Below are 20,079 nucleotides of genomic sequence, written 5' to 3' on the forward strand. Positions count from 1 at the left end.
TACTTAGTCCCCGTGATTCACAAAAAGAAATAAAAATAAATATTTAAATAACCAGAAATAAATCCCATTTTAAGCAATTTATGAAAAAATTATTTATTTTATAACAGTATATCAAACATTGGAATTAAAACACACACCATGACAAAAAAAAAACAAAAAAACAAAAAAAAAAAACAGGGAACATGTCATTTGCAATGAAAACCCACCGAAATACGCTACCATGCTGTTGTTACACAACCTGGCACAGCACTGACAGGAAAGGAAGAAAGAACAGACACAAAGTAGAAGGTAGAGTAACTGACCCCTTATAAAAGAAAAGCCAGCCCTCAAACTCCTCCTGAACGTTAAGACACTGTGGCAAGAGGTGGCCTTTTCCGATTCAAGCTCAAAATATCAGTCCTTTTCAATTCAACCAAAGCCACTCCCCGTTTACTTAAAACATGAACTATATGCTGGCTTCAAACTGAAGCCCTTGTCTGACCATGTCAAAAACATTAATAGGAGGGGGGGACATATTCAGGGACGCACAAATTGCTCTTTTCCAAACATTGCAAAAACATTTTTTTGAAGGCCACCATCTTCTGAAGGCCGCCACCTTCCCAAAGAACGGTTTCAGGAAATGTTTCAGTCAGAGGTTTTCCGCTATGAGTCCCTCTTACACACACACACACACACACGCAAACACACACACACACACACACACAGTTGTGAACACGCTAGGGGAGAAGGGCCAACTCATGGAAGGACAGCTCACACAAGCGCATGCAGATTCACTTTGGGTGGGAAAAAAACGTCCATGGGACGTTTCCTCGAAAGATTCTGTACAGCACGTTGTCCTTCGCACACCGTTTTGCGACCATGTTGAGAAGCACTTAAGAACACGCCAGGAGGCTCACAGAGCTGGCTTTCCTTTCAACATCAACCTTTAAACAGCTTTTGACACACAAATCGATATGCTCACACACTTTATATGCATGAATTAGCATGAACATACCAAATCCCTTTTAAATTTCCTGAGTTCTTCAGGTAATGAAATGTATCTTCTTTCTTTTAACTTTTGAGCAGTGAAAAGAAAGAAAACAAAGAAGGCCAAAGTTTCTTTAAACCAAGCAGGAAAGTAAGTGGAAAAATACCAGGCATTCTGAAATGGACAGGACAGTCAACAATAGAGCAGCAGACCTTTGGCAACGGAGACATCAATGGCTTATTTTTTAATCCTTAACCAGTTCATGATGCTTGTCTCCAAAACTGTACGGGAGGGAGGCGGAGGAGGAAGAGGAGGAGAAAAATTAGTATAAAAATTATTTTTTTTAAATGGTGTTTCAGTTTAGCCCAATCACTGCAAAGTTTTACATCTTCAAACCTAAACAACACAAATCTAAACAACTGCACAACAAAATTTAAAAAAAGTGACTAGCTCAACAATCAGCAAAGCAAATCAGGAGTTAGATTTATCTGTGCATACTCATCCTTCGGTCCCTTCAGTGAAGCCCTTCTTAAGACTCAGACCACCCCACATCCTAAAATTACTCCACGGGTCAAAGGTCAAAGGTGAAACCTGGCTTGTTGCATTTTTGGGTTTATGGACCCCATGGAGCAGGGCTGAGACCCTCTGAGCTGCAGTCCCAGCTACACACTTACACACACACACACACACACACACACACACACACTTCTCTGTGCCGTCTCACAAGACCTCCCAATGAAAGCAACAAGAAGGTTTGGCTCAGGGGTAGATACAGTTTTAAAGCATACTCTAGCATTCTGACCTCTCGGCTTAAGATCAGCCAGTCACTTCAAACTGACAAATGATACGGAAAGATGAAAAAAAAACGATAATCTGCCCATTCTCAAGTTGAGATTCGGTCGTCTACAGTGCTTCGATTCAGCTGGTACTTTTGTGCAAAACGGTGCCATCCCCTCACATCCTAATGCACACTGTTCCAGCTCTGTGCAGTAAAAATGTTTTTTTCCTCCACCTCATCCTCCTTTCTCTCTCCCACACATTCCTCAAAAGCAGCGCTTCTCTAAAAACAATATGCAACTCCCCCTCTTACACAACCACCTGAAGATCGTCACACTTGTCAAGTAGCGCAACGGAGAGAGACACACGTATACAAGACTGACCATCAACTGACACACAAAAACCCTTTGAGTTTCATAATCGTTTTGGCTGGCGGTTATTTCACCAGGAAGTCCCACTGAGACAAGGGATCACGCAAGGGGAAATCCCCTTCAGAAGAACTGCAGAACGGCACAGAGAACTCTCAGTCATGAGTAAACCGCATAACCAGGTCTGCCGGGGAGTCCTTGGGCCCCTTGTGAAACTGAACTCCGCGCTACTTCCCCCAGCAGAGGACAAAGAGCAAATGGCCCAAATCCTGGTACAATTCATTGTCGGCTGTGCAAACAAGGTAACGAGATGGGGTGAGGGTTCTTTATTGGCTTGTCGGCAGTTCCTCCGCGGCTTTCGCGTGCGGCGCGTGTAAAGGCACGTTGGGTTGCAGTGTCCGCGGCGCGCGCGTGGGGTCACGCGGAGGGCTTGCCCACGTCCACCGTGATTTTGGTGTACAGCTTGTCCTTCTCCACCCGGATTACTTCGTAGGTAAGCGAGTTGATGCCGTCCCGGTTCATCGTCTCTCTGGTGTGAGCGATCCTGTCAAACCTGCAACAGACGGGAGGGGAGGGTGGCTGACTTTTCAAAACAGCGCCCCCCTCAGTGCAGGAGGTCGTCAAATCTGTGGAACCGTTAAAAAAAATTTTGATAGAGAAAGGGGGGAGGGGGGGCGGAAAAAGAGCGAGAGGAAGAGTGAGAAAGGGGGAAGGGGGAGAGAGGGAAAGAGGTAGAAAGATAGAGAAGGAAAGGGGGGGAAAGAGAGAGGAAAAAAGGGAGAGAGAGATAGACAGATCAGAAAAAAGGAAAAAAGAACCCATTCTGAGCCCACTGAGCTCCACTCCCCAGACGTTAAGGTTGAAAAGTTAAATCGTTCTACGCAGGGCAGCGTGGGGCCCCCTCACACTAATGACAGGATCTCTTAATTGATAGCAGCCCTGGGCCTCAGCCTGCTGCGTGACCCCATGGGGACCAAACACGCCTGGGACCCCCTACCTCTGCGGGTTCGGCTCGTTCTGCTTGTCCCGGTCGTGACGGATCATCCGGCACTTTCCGACGGCACCGCTCGGGCGCGAGATGGACATCCCCTTGGAGCTCAACCTGTGAGAAAACACAGACACACAGACACACGTCAGGCCTGAATGCACAGAAAGCATGGGCCACGTGTCAGTCCTCCACCACAGATACTAACCGACAAACCAGATACTCAGCTCTGCGTTCTTAAGAGAAAAAGTTGAGCCTCCCTGTCCACTGAGGCCCAGATGTTCATACAAGTTCTGAAAACTCATTTAGAGGAATGGCCACGGACAGCACCGTGGCAATCGAAGTCAGGGTCAAGTCCAGAACTTTCCAGAAATGACTGAACTGCAGCAATGCTGTGTACTAAAACGGCACCAGAACCTCCTGGTACCAACGAGAAACTCCTATAGATGGAGACAAGGAGGGCAGGATGAACACAGGAGCCGAGTATCTGGAGTGTGCACAGAATCTCAGGCTGAACATGCGACTCCACGCTCCATGCTGGAGAGGGGCATACGGGCCTGAGATGCGTCGCCGGTCCGGAGTCAGCTGTTCTCATCCTTACACAATCATCGATGCGTTATCTGTACCTCAGAGATGCACTGAGGGAGAGCGCCCCTCATATACAATGCTGCTGAGTTACAACTATAACTCGGGACGCCAAGCTCAAGCGGCCGCAGTACCTGGTAGCAGAACAACCCTCTCTCGTACGGAGAACAAAACAAAAATAAGGAAACAAAAAAAAAAAAGATTTTCTTTCCAGGATCGGCTTTCAGGATAGCTTTACAGCTTAGGCAAGGGGGTGGGAGACAAAAGGAGTCCAGCACTCCCTGTAGCCGACAGGCCATAATAACAAAGAGTGTTTTCACAGGGAAAGGGTGTTGTATTTACCCCTCATTACTTCCTCCTGTTCCCTTCCTGGTTCCTCCAAAATTACCCAAGGGTAATGATGCTTACACCTGAACTCAGAACAAAAACACATCCGCACTTCACACGCACGCACACCACCCAAACTTACAGCAAAGACACGTCCGTCCACACGCGCACACACACACACACACAAGCACGCAAGCACACACACACACACACTAACTTACAGCAAAGACACGTCCGTCCACACGCGCACACACACACACACACAAGCACGCAAGCACACAAGCACACACACCACACACACACACTAACTTACAGTAACATGTCTCTCTCCCTCTCTCTCTCTCTCATGCACACACACACGCAGTAACTGAATCTTTGTCCTGCAGCATGTATGAACCGGCTAACTGCCCGTAATTCACCGCAACCAAAACTTCTGGTGCCAATTATTGGAGTCTGCATTTAGACTACAATGCACTAACACATACTGACATGTGTACAGTGCTTCCCTTTACCACAGTAAAGCTACCCATTTCATGTAGACGAGGAGGACTTTGCCATTCAGCAAGCACTCTTACAAAGACTTACAAAGCGTGCATTAAACGTGCAAAGAAAAAGATTCCAATGAAATCAATAAAATTAGCGCCACTGTAATGCGCCATACAAGCTGCTTATTAAACCTATTACCACAAATTCACTATGGGAGTGAAACAATAACCCTTCAAGAGTAACAGTACCCCACAAAGTGAAGTACAATTCCTAATTATTACCTAAATATTTTGGAAGAAAAACAAAATTACAAACAGAGGCCAAGGCAAAACCGTATCTAAATATTTCAAATGGGGCTTTGTAGGAAAAACCCATGCAGCTGCTAGCAGCACCTGACTGCTTTAGCCCTTCCTGGTCACGGGTTCAGTTTAGCAGCCCGTGCCATGCTGTTGGGCTCATCCTGTTAATGCGCCTTTCCAGCGCATGGACGGCCCCCGCGATCTGGTTTCCAATCCGGGCCGCGCCAGTGCTGAATGCGGCTGGCAGACCCCCAGGGTTCGGTTTTTTAGGATGCCAGTTTCGGTAAACAGTGGAGAGGACAGATCCATGTCGAGTTCCTCCCTTGCTCAAACAGAGCTCAGCATTCTCACATGGGTAAGTTGTTTAACAAATTGCCATTTCCCACGGGAATAAAATTGTCATTATAGACTGAATTACAGGAACATTACAGATAATACTCAACTAAAAACAAACATTAACAGGCATGAATGGTACAAACATAAGCAAATGGAAAGAACAAATTTGCCGGCGGTCAAATGGAACTCAAAGACAGAGGGCACAGCTCATCTGTGTGTGTGTGTGTGTCTGTGCACGTGTGCATGAGAGAGAGTGAGCGAGTGAGTGAGTGAGCGAGCAAGCAAGAGAACGGATTTGCTGGCCATCAGACAAAACGTAAAGAGAGAGAGAGAGCAGAGTTCATCTCTGAGACAGTGATGTATTTCCGGCTGTGTCAGGAAACACTCTGAAATCACAACACAATGTACACATATAAACCCAATTCCCAGAGAGACACAGCACCCCTCGCTGCCCAGTATGTGACAGGTTATTTTCCTGATTTTTCCCAGATTAACCGCATTGGTGCATGTGCACACACAAGTATGTGTGCGAGTGTGTGTATATACAGTACGTTCTTGCGAGTGTGTACGTGCATGCGTATGCCTGTTACCTGTTGTAAATGTCGTCGTCCTCCCCACCCCAGCCCCAGTAGTTGTTGGGGAAGCCGTTGATTCTGAGGAACTGCTGCTTGCTCATGGACGACACCCCTCCAAAGTACTGGTTATACGGCAGTCTGAAGTGGGAGGAAAACAGAGCAGGGCTAGAGTCAGTAAAAAAATGCAGATGTCACCATGCAGAATTACAAGGGGGAAAAAAAACACTTTCAGAGATGAAGGTCTCCATCGCGTAGCATGACTCACACAGGACACGGGTTGATTTCTGAGCAGGGCAAAGGCTTTTGGAGCCCCCCTACACTCTCTTTCAGGAAACAGGAAGCTGGTACTTTCTCATTAGGCTGGCCATTTCCTGCTGGTGCTCAGAATGCTCAAGACGGATTACGAGCACCAGGGAAGTCCGGTTATGACAGTGCCAATGTCACCAGATTTTCACCGTAGATTCTTTAATCCAGGGGTGTACAATTTTATCCGAAAGGGTTTTTTTTGTTTTGGCCCAGCACTAGAACACCGGATTCAACTAATTAGGCTAACTAATCATGGTCTTCAATCAAGACCCTTGGTAAGTAGAATCTGGTGTCTTAGTACTGGGCTAAAGCAAAAAGTTACACCCACACCACATTTTTTGGATAAGATTGGACACCCCTGCATTAGACCCTCCTGACATTATGCTCTTAAGATTCCTCCATACCAAAACTCTCCAATCTGATGTATCTTCTGAAAATGCATTAAGGGGCATCACCAAATGTGCAAACCAGCACGGTGGCACAGGATTTTCAGCACTATGTACAGTAAAATGGCACCAGAGTCCCATTACCAACCAGACCACCCGGCCTCAAGAGACAGAGAGGATGCAAATTGTGAATCCACAGAATCGCCCCGTCTACCAGATTACTGTCATTTAGCAGATCCTGAGAGACTTACCATGAAAGATTACATAAGTGCATTCATGTAGGTCAGTGGTTCTCAAACTCGGTCCTGAGGGACCCCTGTGTATGCTGGTTTTCATTCCAACCTCAACAGCAATTCCAGAATTTTAACAAGCTGTTAATTTTTCTTAATTAGTTCCTTTTCATGTTTTAGAGCTGGGGTCCCCAGTCTTATCCAGAAAGGGCCAGTGTGGGCGCACACACCTGATCCTGATTCTACTAATAAAGGTGCCTAGCAATGACTAGTGATTGATTAGTAAAATCAGGTGTGTGCACCCACACTGGCCCTTTCTGGAACCCCAGCTCTAAAACATGAAAAGCACCTAATTAAGAAAAATTAACTGCTTGTTAAAATTCTGGGATTGGTGTTGAGGTTGAAATGAAAACCAGCATACACAGGGGTCCCCCAGGACCGAGTTTGAGAACCACTGATGTAGGTTACATGGGCAACAGTGCCAGACCAAACAACTTTCCCAGCAAGAGGGGGGGTTTATGGGCAACATCAGTGAAGTTAACTGTGAGTTAACTATGCAAGTTGACATAGTGCAAAAAAAAGAATTGTGCATACATCTGCCTGCCCCCAACCTCTCCACGTCCTGCTGTGCTTGGTGTTTTGAACAGCGCTGGCTCACCAAACTGGGGCGACAGGAAGTTAAGTCGAGACTGACAGGGACTCACTCACTTCCCATTGGATGGAAAGCGTGGGCAGCAGTGAATCCGACGCTTCCTCCATCTTACAGGCCAAACGCTGACCCACTGCTGATCTGTGATTTAACTAAGGCTTATCACCTCAGGGCTTGGCCAGTCTTAAGTGTTCTCAAGTGTTTCCTGCCAGTGATTCACACTTTTACAACCCTCCTCGGTACAGTGTCCAATTAAACATGACAGCAAGCGTATGAAGTGGATTCCGGGAACAGAAACTAACCCCGCCCCCACATCTCCCTATTGATTAGGACAGGTGCTGCAGAGAGGCGGAGCAAGACATGAAGGATCAAAGGCTCTCACCCCCATCAGGCATAGGCACATGTGTAGATACGCATATACAAACACACAGACAGATATATGCACATTCAAACACAGACACAGACAGATACCTGCACACACAATCTCCAGCTCTCTGGCATTCTCAGCAAGGGATGGGGCTTCCTGGGGCTTTTACAGAGTGAGTAATGACATCATTGCCCCCCAACCGTGACTCACACCTCAAACAAGGGCACAATGTGTGTACACTTCCTGTTCCTGCCATTATGGCACCTGACTAGTTCCTCTTTGCTCTGTACCACACCTTGTTCCAGAAAGTGCGCAAACGTTTTCTTGCTAAATTGATCATTCATCTCCGTGACGACTTTAGTGCACATATGACGCACGTGAGGTCATTTTCAGAATGGAAAAACTTTCGACAGTGAAATAACTACTCACCTGGTCCAGACCAGCCAACGTGGCACAACAGGAACCCAAACCATTGTAGACCAACATGTTAGACCAACATGACCAGTGTAAACACACAGAGCTTGCCAAATGGAAGAAATTCAGCAACAGATTACCAATTCAGAAACAGACTATGAGAAACTAGCCTTGAAAGACTTTCCACTGCTTTAACAACACAACTAACCAGTTAGCTGGTGTTATTACACAGCTTTGAATATTTGATACTGATTGGTCACTTCAGGCATTCTGCAGTCAAATATTTCTGTATAATGATCGCTGCTACGGGTAACGGACTGCTTTAACTTAAAACTCTTCATATCACTCCGCAGAAAGAAGTGTCGCAGCGGTCAATTTGACGTATAGTTTGCAAAGTTGTTGCGGTATGACTAATGCTAGCTATACAGTATATCCAGTTAGCAAGCATTAGCTACAACCAGCCATATACAATGTCATACAAAGATTTACAATGAAGAAGCGAAGCCTGACCTAGTGTCAGCAATGCTACAAGAGGTGTGAGGGTGAATCAGATGCCAACGGGGAAGAAAGGAATGTCAATGCCACGGACAGTGTGAAGAGCGAGACAGGGAGCCAGAAATAGGCTACAGAGACAGAGCAAAAAAAGTGTTGTGTTTCGGCTATCAATGCAGTGGTTCTGTGTATAGCTGTCCCAGTTAGTGTTAAGCCAACAATGTGAAGATGAGTCCATTACTAGTGTTAACTAGTGTCTCGTATCTTACTCCAATACCCCGCGTTAGCCAATACTCCCAAATAGGCTTATATTATCTATGCGAAGAAAATGAAAAAATTGTTTCACATTAATTTATATTTATTTGAACTTGAAATCAATATTTTGTGTCAAATTATTAATTAATTTCTTTCACAAGGTAATTATAATAAGCGGGATCATCCACTCCAAGGTCGTCAGCCTATCAAGAAACAATGACTTTCACAGAGGCAATTCCCCTTGGAACTTGGAAGTAGGGGCCAAGCTCAGGGACAAGGGCCAAAAAAAAATACAATAAAATAAAATATATTTTTAAAATTGTGAACAGGGGTCAATCTGAGAGCTGGGACCAAATTCGGAGCAGGTACCTGAAGCGAAACTTGTCCATGGAAACAGACAGATGCCTTGGCTGGCTGAAGCATGAGTAGATGTTGCGGTCGTCCATGGGGATGAGGTCAACGTCACTGAAGACGAAGCAGTCATAGTCGTAGTCCTTGAGTGCCTCCATGTAGCCCACGTTAAGCAGCTTGGCCCGGTTGAACACCTCGTCCCCGTGCTGCATGAGGAAAGAAAGGATAAACTTCAGAACCTGCAACCTCACAAAACCGGACTCACAATGGCCAAAACCAACCTCACAAGGGCCAAAACCAGCCTCACAAGGGCCAAATCCAGCCTCACGAGGGCCAAAACCAGCTTCACAAGGGCCAAAACCAGCTTCACAAGGGCCAAATCTGGCATCACAAGGGCCAAAACCAGCCTCACGAGGGCCAAAACCAGCTTCACAAGGGCCAAATCTGGCATCACAAGGGCCAAATCCAGCCTCACAAGGGCCAAATCTGGCCTCACAAGGGCCAAATCTGGCCTCACAATGGCCAAATCCGGCCTCACAATGGCCAAATCCAGCCTCACAATGGCCAAATCCAGCCTCACAAGGGCCAAATCCAGCCTCACAAGGGCCAAATCTGGCCTCACAAGGGCCAAATCCGGCCTCACAATGGCCAAATCCAGCCTCACAAGGGCCAAATCTGGCCTCACAAGGTACAAATCTGGCCTCACAAGGTCCAAATCTGGCCTCACAAGGTCCAAATCTGGCCTCACAAGGGCCAAATCCAGCCTCATAAGTGCCAAACCTGGCACTTGTAAGTGGACAACATGTGAGATAGAGCATGTGCTTTTGCGCACACGTGTACGTGCACGGGGGGAATGGGGGGTGATGGATAATAAATTCACTCTCCAGTCCCTGATGGTGTCTCTCTCCCTTTCACAAAACTGTTTCAAGCTCCTGCAGATTCCACATTGGCTTCACCTGGAGCTCTTAAAAAGGCAAGATGGCCGTGTGGAAGAAGTAAACACAATGAACTGCACGCCTCAGAACACCAACAGTAAGATTTATGGGTGCAAGCTGCCTGGCCTCCATGGTAATGGTGAAGGTTATGTGGAACAGCTCATCCTTGCGCTCACGGTCGAGAATAAAATCCGAAAAATAGACAGAAAACAGAAAATGACTCTGTTCATTTAGTGATACTACTTTCGTGTTCCTTTGGCAGGCTCGTTTTTTGACCTGGATGTCCTCCTTGCATTAATGGAATATTCTGCTATATATGGGGATTTTTTTGGTAATAGGGTGACACACAGTGAGCTCCATAACATTTAGGATGAAAACTGATTTTTTTTCCTTAATTTGGCTCTGTACTCCACAACTGCGTAGATTTGCAATCAAACAATGCACATTTTAAATCCCAGAATCTCCGCTTTTATGAAAGAGTATTTTTATACATTTCGGTTTCACCAAATAGAAATTACAGTGCTTATATATAGCACCCCCCCCCCCCCCCCTTCCAGGGCCCCATGATGTTTGGGACATATTAATGTTAGGAAAATTAAGTCATATTTTGTACTCAGTCTCATGTCCTTTGCATGCAATGACTGCGTGCTTGACCCATAAACATCACCAGGTGCTGAGTATCGTCTCTGATGATGCACTACCAGACCTGTACTGCAGTCATCTTCAGGTCCTTCTTGTTTCAGGGGCTAATGTCCTTAAGTTTTCTCTTTAGCATATGAAACACATGTTCAATTGGATTCAGACCGGTGACTGATTTGCCAATTCAAGAATTTTCCACTTTTTGGCTTCAATTTTGGAGGTGTTTACTTGAACTTGAGATAAGATGCTTCTGTACACTTAAGAATTAATTCTGCTGCTACTGCTATCAACAGCTACATCATCAATGAAGACTAGTGAGCCAGTACCTGTAGCAGCCATACATGCCCAAACCATAACACCCCCACCATCACAGATGAGGGGGGTGCTTCGGATCTTGGGCAGTTCCTTTTGGTCTCCACACTTTACTCTTGCCATAACTCTGATACAAGACAATCTTGGACTCATCTGCCCACAAGACCCTTTTCCAAGACTTTGCAGGCTCGCTTACATACTTCTTAGCAAACTGTAACCTGGCCATCCTGCTTTTGCAGCTAACTAGTGATTTGCATTTGCATTTGCACTAGTGTAGCCTCTGTAGTTCTGTTCATGAAGTCTTCTGCAGATAATAAATGACACATCTACGCCTGCCTCCTCACTGTACATATTTTATAGCAGTGCATTTTTGTAAAGTACACAAACACACACACGCACACACATACTGGAAAGCATAAATATTTCTTAAATGTGTTGATTTCACCATAGTTTTCAGTATATTCCATTCCTGTAAGGACTTCATCAGGAAATGATCCAGACCAGTCTGGTATGCTCAAAGTCGTCACAGAGCACAATATATGTGTATACACGTCTGTCCGGAGACAAAACGGAATCATTCCTTTACATTCTTTTTTTTCGTTCTCGTGGAACAGGTCATGAAACCAGCTGTCCCAGGCACAGCATGTTTATGCTTCCTGCTGTAACGGTAAGTGGCTCGGGAAGAGGTGATGGGGCGGGGGGGGGGGTCTGCCCTTCGCCTTTTGACAGCTTGTCAGTTGAGCGATCAACGTGAGCCAACACTCTGGTTTCTTGTTCACATTTAGCCTAGGCCTGAGTCATGTGACCTCAGAGTTACACAAGTCTTCGCGTAGCCCACAACAACCAGTGAGAACAATTTAAAATGGGTAAAAGAATGGTTTCAAATATAAAAATAACATATATTCTACCCTGTTATAATGTACTATAGGAATCTGACTATTTTCCTTGTGTAAAGTTGGTGATTCAATTACTTGAAGCTTAATTTATACATGTAGTTTATTAGTATGGGTCTTATTAATTATGCTTACAACTAGTTTTATGATGAAATTTTATCAGTTAAGAATTATCATGATTATAGGTATGTTAATGCTCTCTGAAATTATGGGGGAGACGAAGTTCATAACTAGTCATATACAGTAAAAGAAATTCAGTCTGTTAATACTGAACGGAAAATATCTAGGCTCAAAACCCTAGATATAAAACATTAGAGACAGAAATAGAGTCAACTGTGTCCAAGGTACAGAAGGGCAAATGCATACACATGTACATATGCACGCACGCACCCACGCACACACACACGCCAAGGAGGCTGGATTTCAAAAGGCAAAAAGAGCTTCTTGGAAAACATGACCAACGTGACACCGTAGAACTTATTTTAACAGTGATTTCACCACCAAAGGGAAATGCTGGAGGAGCTGTAACCTGATAAGAGTGTGTGCTAATAAAAGATATTAACAATCCTATGGAGTGTGTACCGTGCTGCTGAGGGGAGATAAACGAGGACCAGGAAACCGCAACACTTTTGTGGCTGCATGTTCAACATACTGGTGCTATCTCAAAGTCCCTTATGACGCATTTTACTACAGTTAAGTGCAGCGTGCAGCCTGTTACGTAAGCTGGTACTGAAACTGGGTGTGAGATTGTCGGGAGGGTTTGGACAACAATAAAATAAATTTAAAGTACAAAAGAAATGTTATGACCAGCAGCTAAAAAGAAAAACACACACAGGGGTCTCTACTTCAATGTAGGCTTTTTAGAGACTGTGGGTTTCGGCAATCTGTCTTCAGCACGTCCTGTTCAGGGCCCAGAGAGGAGGAGCTGCACATTTACCAGCAGAGCCCTGCAGTCTGGGGGAGGGGGGAGGGGGTACATGGAGGGGTCCACACAGCTCACCAGAGAACACCGGCACCCTCTTCCTGCTGCTGCTTCAGCTCAGCCATCAGATAAAGTCAAGCCTGACAAGCACATAGGGGGGGAGGGGGGGCTGCACCAGGTACAGGAAGGAAAAGAGACTGAGGGAAGGGAGGAAAATAAAGGGTAGAGGACAGAGGGAAGGCCAGGGGAGAGGAGAGAAAAGAGAAAGACCGAGCAGAGAATTTTATGAAGACAAGAAAGGGAGTTGAGCCCAGACAAACGGCGCTCAGCTTCCAGAGGCCCGAGAGGCGATGAGGCAGAGTGCGAGTCTCGCATCCCAGGGTGCTTTGCAACAACTACGCGTCTAAACTGGGGCAGCCAGCCTTGGTTTACCATTTTCCCAAAAACAGCAGAAGGTTCATTACATTACAGTACATTACATTACATTACAGGCATTTGGCAGACGCTCTTATCCAGAGCGACGTACAACAAAGTGTATAACCATAACCAGGAACAAGTATGACGAAACCCCTAGAGAGAAGTACCGGTCCAAGTACAGGGAACAACCGCATAGTTCAACTTGGACCCTGATGGTTAAACTGATTAACACTAACAACGAGAACGGCAACAACGCAATCTATGGAAAAATAAAAATAAATAAAAATACAAGTAGTCGTTAAGACAGGTTCATCGCAAAAGAGATGCACCACCACGCCGCCATTTCAAAGCAGCACGAGGAAACGCATTTCAGCTTTGACCCCGGTCTGCAGTTTACATAGGATGTCACAGTTATGTAAGGAGGGAAGTGTTTCTGATGGAGACGCGATGGCTAACTGGGCAGCGCGATTCGGGGATGAGAACCACATGGAGCGGGCACACACAGCTGCCTCAGACCCTGGCAGCCGTGTCGCTTCGACGACTCATGCACTAAATGGTGGTTGAAACAGTGAGAAATCCGGAGCTGACGATTCTCTCTCATCCTCCACCTCGGCTAATATGTGGTTTGCAAAATGGCTGCCCTGCATCAATCATGAACTGCTTCAAGATCATGAAAAGTGCTATATAAATGCATCCCATTATTATTGTAATTAATTATTATTGCTATTATTATGAATTATGATTTGGATGTTTTACTTATGTGAATCTCACCAGCTGTGGCATGAAGCATGAAAGGGCTGTACCACTTCCACTTTTGTTTTTTTAATGAGCAAAACATTCCCTCATAAAACTTACAGAAACAAACAGTCCCCCGAGATGCAGCACAAATGAAAAATTCCAACAGTGTTCAGATCGTCAGTTTGGAAGAACCCCCCCCCCCCTGCTCTCTCACACACACGTGCACATGTGCGCACACGCGCACACACGCGCACACACACACATATTTAAACAGTCTAGCTAAAGTTCCCGATGCATTAACTGGACAGAATAAGGACATGTAGCTTGCATGGGCATGTTTTCAATTTCTCAGACTCTGCTCGTGTCACTGAAATAGTCAAGCTAGCAAACCTCTTCCAGATGTTTCAGCAATACTGTGTCTCATTCATGTTTCCAGCATATCAGGCCAAATCATAGCTAGTGTGGCCACGTTCACCACCTTCAAGCCATGTTAACCATTTTCATTGTTTTGTTGATTCAGCAATGTTGTTCTTGTCATTTTGGGCTACGATGTTTTCTTGAGAAGAAATGAGCTACCATCACAATTCCATTTCATAGGACATAATCATGGGCAAAAATATGCCAACAGGGTAGAATTTAAATATTAGGTATAAACAAGTCACGAAAGCTTGCATTACCTCAGTGCTGTCAAATATTCCCGGCCACCACAGCAAAACATCTGGTCGAATTTTTTTCTGAATAAAATAACTACAGTATAGCTATTGTTTTTTCTAAAAAGTGCAGTTTGGAGGTCTTTATGGAAGCCCTAAGAGGTCATGCAATATTATTATTTTGGGTTTCATAATCTTGTGATCACGACTTATTTATCTTGTGATCACATTGCCTCTACGGATTTCCGTACATTGTGGACTGACTGATAGCTACTAGGCTACTTGTGTTGGATGACCGCATTAAATTTTACTTTGACCACGGATTGACTCATGCAGAAATAGCATTATGTTTATCAATAATTGACAACTTCCAAATTTATGGAAGTCCGTAGAGGCAATGTGATCACGAGATAAATAAGTCGTGATCACGAGAAAACAACTATTGTTATCTTGTGATCACAAGATAAATAAGCAATAAATAAGTTGTGATCTCGAAATAACAGAACCCAAAATAATAATATTGTATGGCCTCTTAGGGCTTCCGTAGGTCTTGGTGCATTCATGAGTAAAAATATAAACACAGAATTAAAAGGCAGATTTAAAATACTGAATAAAGTCTGCTGCCAGGAAGCAAGTGGATTAACCAGTCAAACCAAAAAAACTCACATAAATCATTTTAATTCAATTCCAAGATTCCAATAAGATACAATCCCAAAACAGCTGCCAACCTCTTGCACATTATGCACCGACCGTTACTAACATCAGAAATTTGTGAAGATTACCTAGACTTACACATTACAGTGTCCTTAGTTTGTTTCTGCCAAGATCTCCTTACCTCAAGACTCCTTAATGAAACAGGTGTGAGGTACAGCTGATACAAAGCCCTAAAAAGTGCACCCCTACAGAAATGGAACATCATGTAGCCTAATAGATATATATTATTTATAAATATGATTTTTTTTTATTTTTAATTTAGGCTAATAATACAACATTGGATGGATTAGATAGACTATTAAAATTATATACACTGCAATATCTTAAAACTGCAATAATTTGTTTATTTGCCCATATATTGCAAAGTTTTACAATATCTTTATAATAAACATTACAGTATATTTTCAGGGCATTCCATTTCCACAAGGCTACCTCCAAACAGCCAAACCTATGACAGAATTTCAACAATTTTTATTCAGATTTTTTAATGTCCATGATTTTTAACAATACCCTGAAATGGCACTAACATCCGCACGGCCAGCATATAATTTCAAGTGGAAATTATTACACTTGTCAGGGGTTCAGGACAAGTCAATAAACTCCAGCATGGACATAAACATCAGGGTCTTTACAGCCTCTGATAATTCAATGTAGTTCCTATGGGTTAAAAAAACCTTTTGCCAGCAGGTATCAATAGCCCCTCACACACACACACACACACACACACACACACGCACACAAGCACACGCTCACACACACGAGCACAGGAACATGCACACAAGAGCAAACGCTCACACACACACGAGCAAGAGCACGCACACGAGCATGCGAACGCACACACGAGCGCGCACATGCACTTCCTCCGTTCTGTGAAAAACAGCCACTAGCGCACGCTTGTCTACATTAGCATCTCCAGGCTGTGTGGAATGCTGCTGCCAGACTAAGGAACCCCATGATTATATTGTTGTAGTGGAACATGCCTTGTGGGAAAAATCAGCCGTCCCTAAAAATTAGTAGAATCAGCAGTCCCTAAAAACAGCCTCTTTCCAACACCTAACAGTACAGGTTACCTTCTACTCTGTTATAAGAACCATGGACACGTGGCTCATTAATAATAAATGGGCCATTTTAACACCAACCTCAGGTTTTGAGGAATGGTTTTATTTTTATTTTAGAAGGAATTCTGAGGGATATTAAATATAACAATAATGGCTAGAAAATTAGGTCTACTGATCATGTGCTCAGTATGAGGCCCATAAGCCTGAAGTAGGAGACCTAAATCGGGCATTTAAACAAATAATTGTTCTCAACACCTCCTTCATTCTGCTTAATTCAGAAACGTGCTAATTGTATGATTAACCCATTGGCAGTTCAACCAAAAGCTTTGCCTTGGTTGTTTCTCGTGGCTCTACGCGTTCTCTTTCTTTGCATCAGGTAAGAGAATTTGAACGAGAGGAAACGCTCCAAAACAGTAAATCATTAAAAAGGATACACTCTTAACTTCATCGCTGCTATCCACCGCATTAGTTTTGAGTGCCAGGAACAACAGACATTTAGTGGAGAAATGTCAGAACACCTGTCTCTTTTCATGAGCCACTGAAATACCTGAGCAGAACAGCGTCATTAACCTGTACCATGACATTTACTGCATGTAGTCACACAGATCAAAGAGTCCCTTTATCAATGAGGTCAAACAAACTGCAGATATGTGCAAATGCACCCGTTTCAGTAACGCAAAGAAATTAAACTATGCTGACTGCAAAGTAAAACCGAGAAAAATTAGCCAGTATATGGCTAGCTTATTGTTGTGGATTATTCAGTCACTTGGCTGTTAATCAAAGACGAGTGGGAGGTTGTTTAGCCATGACAGGCTTAAGAGGTAAGACTCCACTCTGCACCAAGGTGTTTTTACAGGCTTCAGATACTGCATTGATGAAATCAATGATTGCAAAGGGCAAATTGTTCTTGAACAGGAGAAAGGAATAAAAACCTTATCCAGTAGTCAGCCCAACAACCTATTTAGCAACATCTCACCTCGTGTAAAACGACCAGGTGTGCCCCTGGCGACAGCCCATTCAGCATGTGCAAATGTGTGAACCTCAGTTAGCCCCGTCAGTGCATGTGTACGTCTGCGCCCAAATCGTCACAGGGGATGGGGGGGGGGGGTCACTATTTTTGGACAGGCTTAAAAGGGGTGCTCCATTCCAAAAAGTGTTCTGTACAGGCTCGCAAAAGCAACAGAATGGTTGGTTTTAACCAAGGACACCACAAAGAAATGGCATTTGTAGCATGCATGATTGTGTAAATAATCTGGAAAAAAAACTCCTGTGATCCTTTGATCTTTGGTGGAACCGCTCATATCTCACTGAGTAAATGATGGATCGTCTGCGTGAGAGCAACAACTACGTTCCCCATTTTGTGAGTCTAGAAACACAAAGGCCTGTTTGACCACTTTCAGCGCCTTCTTGTTAAACATTACCTCTGCCTGCAAACAATGTGTAGGAGATTTCTATTCTCCAGAACAGAGCTACAGGATTCACTGTTCCCGGCAGAGACAACAAGTCGTGGTCACAACAGCACTCAATTGTCAAGCCTGAGGGAGCAGAGGCAGCCGTCCCACGGGAAATTAAAAACTCAACCACGTAATCAAAAACATGTTCCGACACCCGATTGGCTGAGGCCCGGGTGGCGTGCGGCTCACCTGGTTGATAATGTAGACGCCGTAGTCCAGCTGTTGACGCTGCAGGATGGGGTGGAGGTAGTAGAGCCAGAATTTGAGGTGCTCGTCCCGGTTGCGGAAGGGAATAATGATGGCTACCTTCCGGAGGGCCAGGCAGTCGCTGGGCCAATACCTGCCCCCGTCCCGAAGGTTGGGGTTGTCAGCCCTAACCACATCCAGGCTGACTGGGGTGGAGAACTCAATCCTCAGTGGGCCCACTGTGGGGGGAGGAGAAAATTGGGCTGCTCACTCCGAAGTGCCAGGAAGAGAAGTCCCCAAACCTTTGTTTGCATTTGCAACTTTCCTTCAATCAGCAATCTGTTTTATTCAGCTGGAACTGGAGGTTCCCTAAACTAGCCGCATTTTCTGTTTTGTCATTTACTTCCTTTAAAATTACAATCCACCCCCACCCTGACCCCCAGCGCAGGCTTTAAAAAGGCAGAGTGGAAAATACACAGCGCTGTTCTTAGCTACTTCTTAAAAAGAGAGTGCTATCTCTTCCTGTGAAGTGTTTTCTCTAAACTGAAGGGAGAGTTATCTCCTTCCTCATTTTGTTAGAACATGAATTGCGTTATAGGCACTGTACAACCTAAAGAGGCGGTCTAGACTGCATTCTCCTCTTTAGAGTTTTAACTGTGGGGAGCGTCCAGTTAGTTGCAGAAAAGTATCATGGGGTGGCAACGTGGTTAAGGAGTTCAGCCTGCAACTCAAAGGTTCAATTTCCAGACTGGCTGCTGACCTGGGCCAGGTGCTTTACCTGTATTGCTTCAGTAAAAGAGCAGCTCCTATTGATAAATTGCCAAAGGCAATTTTCTACATTGCATGGATAATACATATTTCATTTCATTGTAAATGCACAATCAAAATCCACAAATAAAGGAATCCAAAATCAGTGAAAAGGCTGACATTCAAAAATAACAGGTCACTGCTTGTAGTCTGTATCTTGTCTGTCTACACTGTTGACAGCATTCATTTTCCAATGCTGTTATACTTAACAGTTAGATTACCAAGGGTGTGAATAAATCAGAGACTGGAGGCTACAGGCCTATATGAACTCATACAAAGACCAAAGGGGCAGCTATAAAATGAAATAGCTCTAACATCAGTGGTGGAGCCATTACTTCAAGACTGAGCACTCAAAAACTGTCAAATAAGACATTCGCATTCTTATTTTAACAATTTAGATTTGTAAAACAGTGCAAACTTTCGGTCGGCTACTTACACAAAAGTGGCGATGGGTCGGGGCATTTTCCTAGTTCTTTAGGGTCCTTGCCAGCATTTGATGTAAAAACAACAATTTTTTCTGGAGCGTCATCTCTCGCTTCCCTAAATACGGTGTTGAACTTAAGTTGACTTTGCTTTAATGAACGCGATTGCTGATTCTGGACAAACGAAGAACGTAAATCGAAAGATTTTACATAATAAAATATCGTAACCGAAATGTGAATAAAACACAGAAGCACAATCAGTGTGCATATTTTATGAAGGACACTAAAATTCAAAGCTGAATCGCGCATTATCTACCCTATAGACAGCGATCAATTGAACAACCAGTTAAGAGCAGTCTGCACCCACTCACCTGAGTGTGCGTCTATTTTACTAGAGATGTGGTACCGAAGAAAATCATGTGCTATGGCATTATACTTCGCTTTAAAACAATGCGCAAATGTAATTAACACTTTCCAAATCGACAAAGTTAGGAAAACAGCAAGGAAACTATTCCTGCATCTCACCATCTAGCCCCTTATAGCTGGCTTAAGAAAGTTAGCTAAGAACGTTTCTTTTGAAAACTAGAACACGTACTGCTGTATAGCCTATTCTACATTAAAAACGTTGCAGTTATGAGCTAGCTCCACAGCTAGCTGTATCTACCAACTCCGCACATCACTGTCCAATGTTCAATCACGCTTGCTAGCGATTTTTATGATCCTCACGCGTTCTTAAAGTTGTCCACGAATGAGTATAATTTAAAAAACTAAGTAACT

At 44.3% G+C, this 20,079-nt stretch overlaps 1 protein-coding gene across 2 annotated transcripts; it reads right to left on the reverse strand.

Annotated features, from left to right (window-relative positions):
- Window positions 1-67: 67 nt before the first annotated feature.
- b4galt1l (DP-Gal:betaGlcNAc beta 1,4- galactosyltransferase, polypeptide 1, like) lies at window positions 68-19,806 on the reverse strand. Of its 2 annotated transcripts, none has more exons than XM_064343891.1 (6): window positions 19,317-19,806; window positions 18,077-18,312; window positions 9,174-9,361; window positions 5,721-5,843; window positions 3,110-3,214; window positions 68-2,665 (listed from the first exon to the last, which is right to left on the reverse strand). In XM_064343891.1, the coding sequence occupies exons 1-6, from the start codon at window positions 19,609-19,611 to the stop codon at window positions 2,530-2,532; spliced, it is 1,083 nt and encodes a 360-aa protein (XP_064199961.1). In that variant the 5' UTR covers window positions 19,612-19,806; the 3' UTR covers window positions 68-2,529. The 2 variants fall into 2 exon arrangements, with proteins under 2 accessions (XP_064199961.1, XP_064199962.1); XM_064343892.1 differs by having other exon boundaries at window positions 2,618-2,738.
- Window positions 19,807-20,079: the final 273 nt, after the last annotated feature.

Source organism: Anguilla rostrata, chromosome 7 (genome assembly GCF_018555375.3).
Source record: "Anguilla rostrata isolate EN2019 chromosome 7, ASM1855537v3, whole genome shotgun sequence".
NCBI classification, from domain to species: domain Eukaryota; kingdom Metazoa; phylum Chordata; class Actinopteri; order Anguilliformes; family Anguillidae; genus Anguilla; species Anguilla rostrata.

What these genes read in the sequence shown, in the direction of transcription:
- b4galt1l (XM_064343891.1), bottom strand. Translation starts at nt 19,611, where the DNA reads ATGCGCGATTCAGCTTTGAATTTTAGTGTCCTTCATAAAATATGCACA. An exon ending in CGACCCATCGCCACTTTTGT is followed by an intron (nt 18,313 to 19,316) that starts GTAAGTAGCCGA and finishes CTCCCCCCACAG; the next exon opens with TGGGCCCACTGAGGATTGAG. An exon ending in ATGGACAAGTTTCGCTTCAG is followed by an intron (nt 5,844 to 9,173) that starts GTACCTGCTCCG and finishes CTCCCACTTCAG; the next exon opens with ACTGCCGTATAACCAGTACT.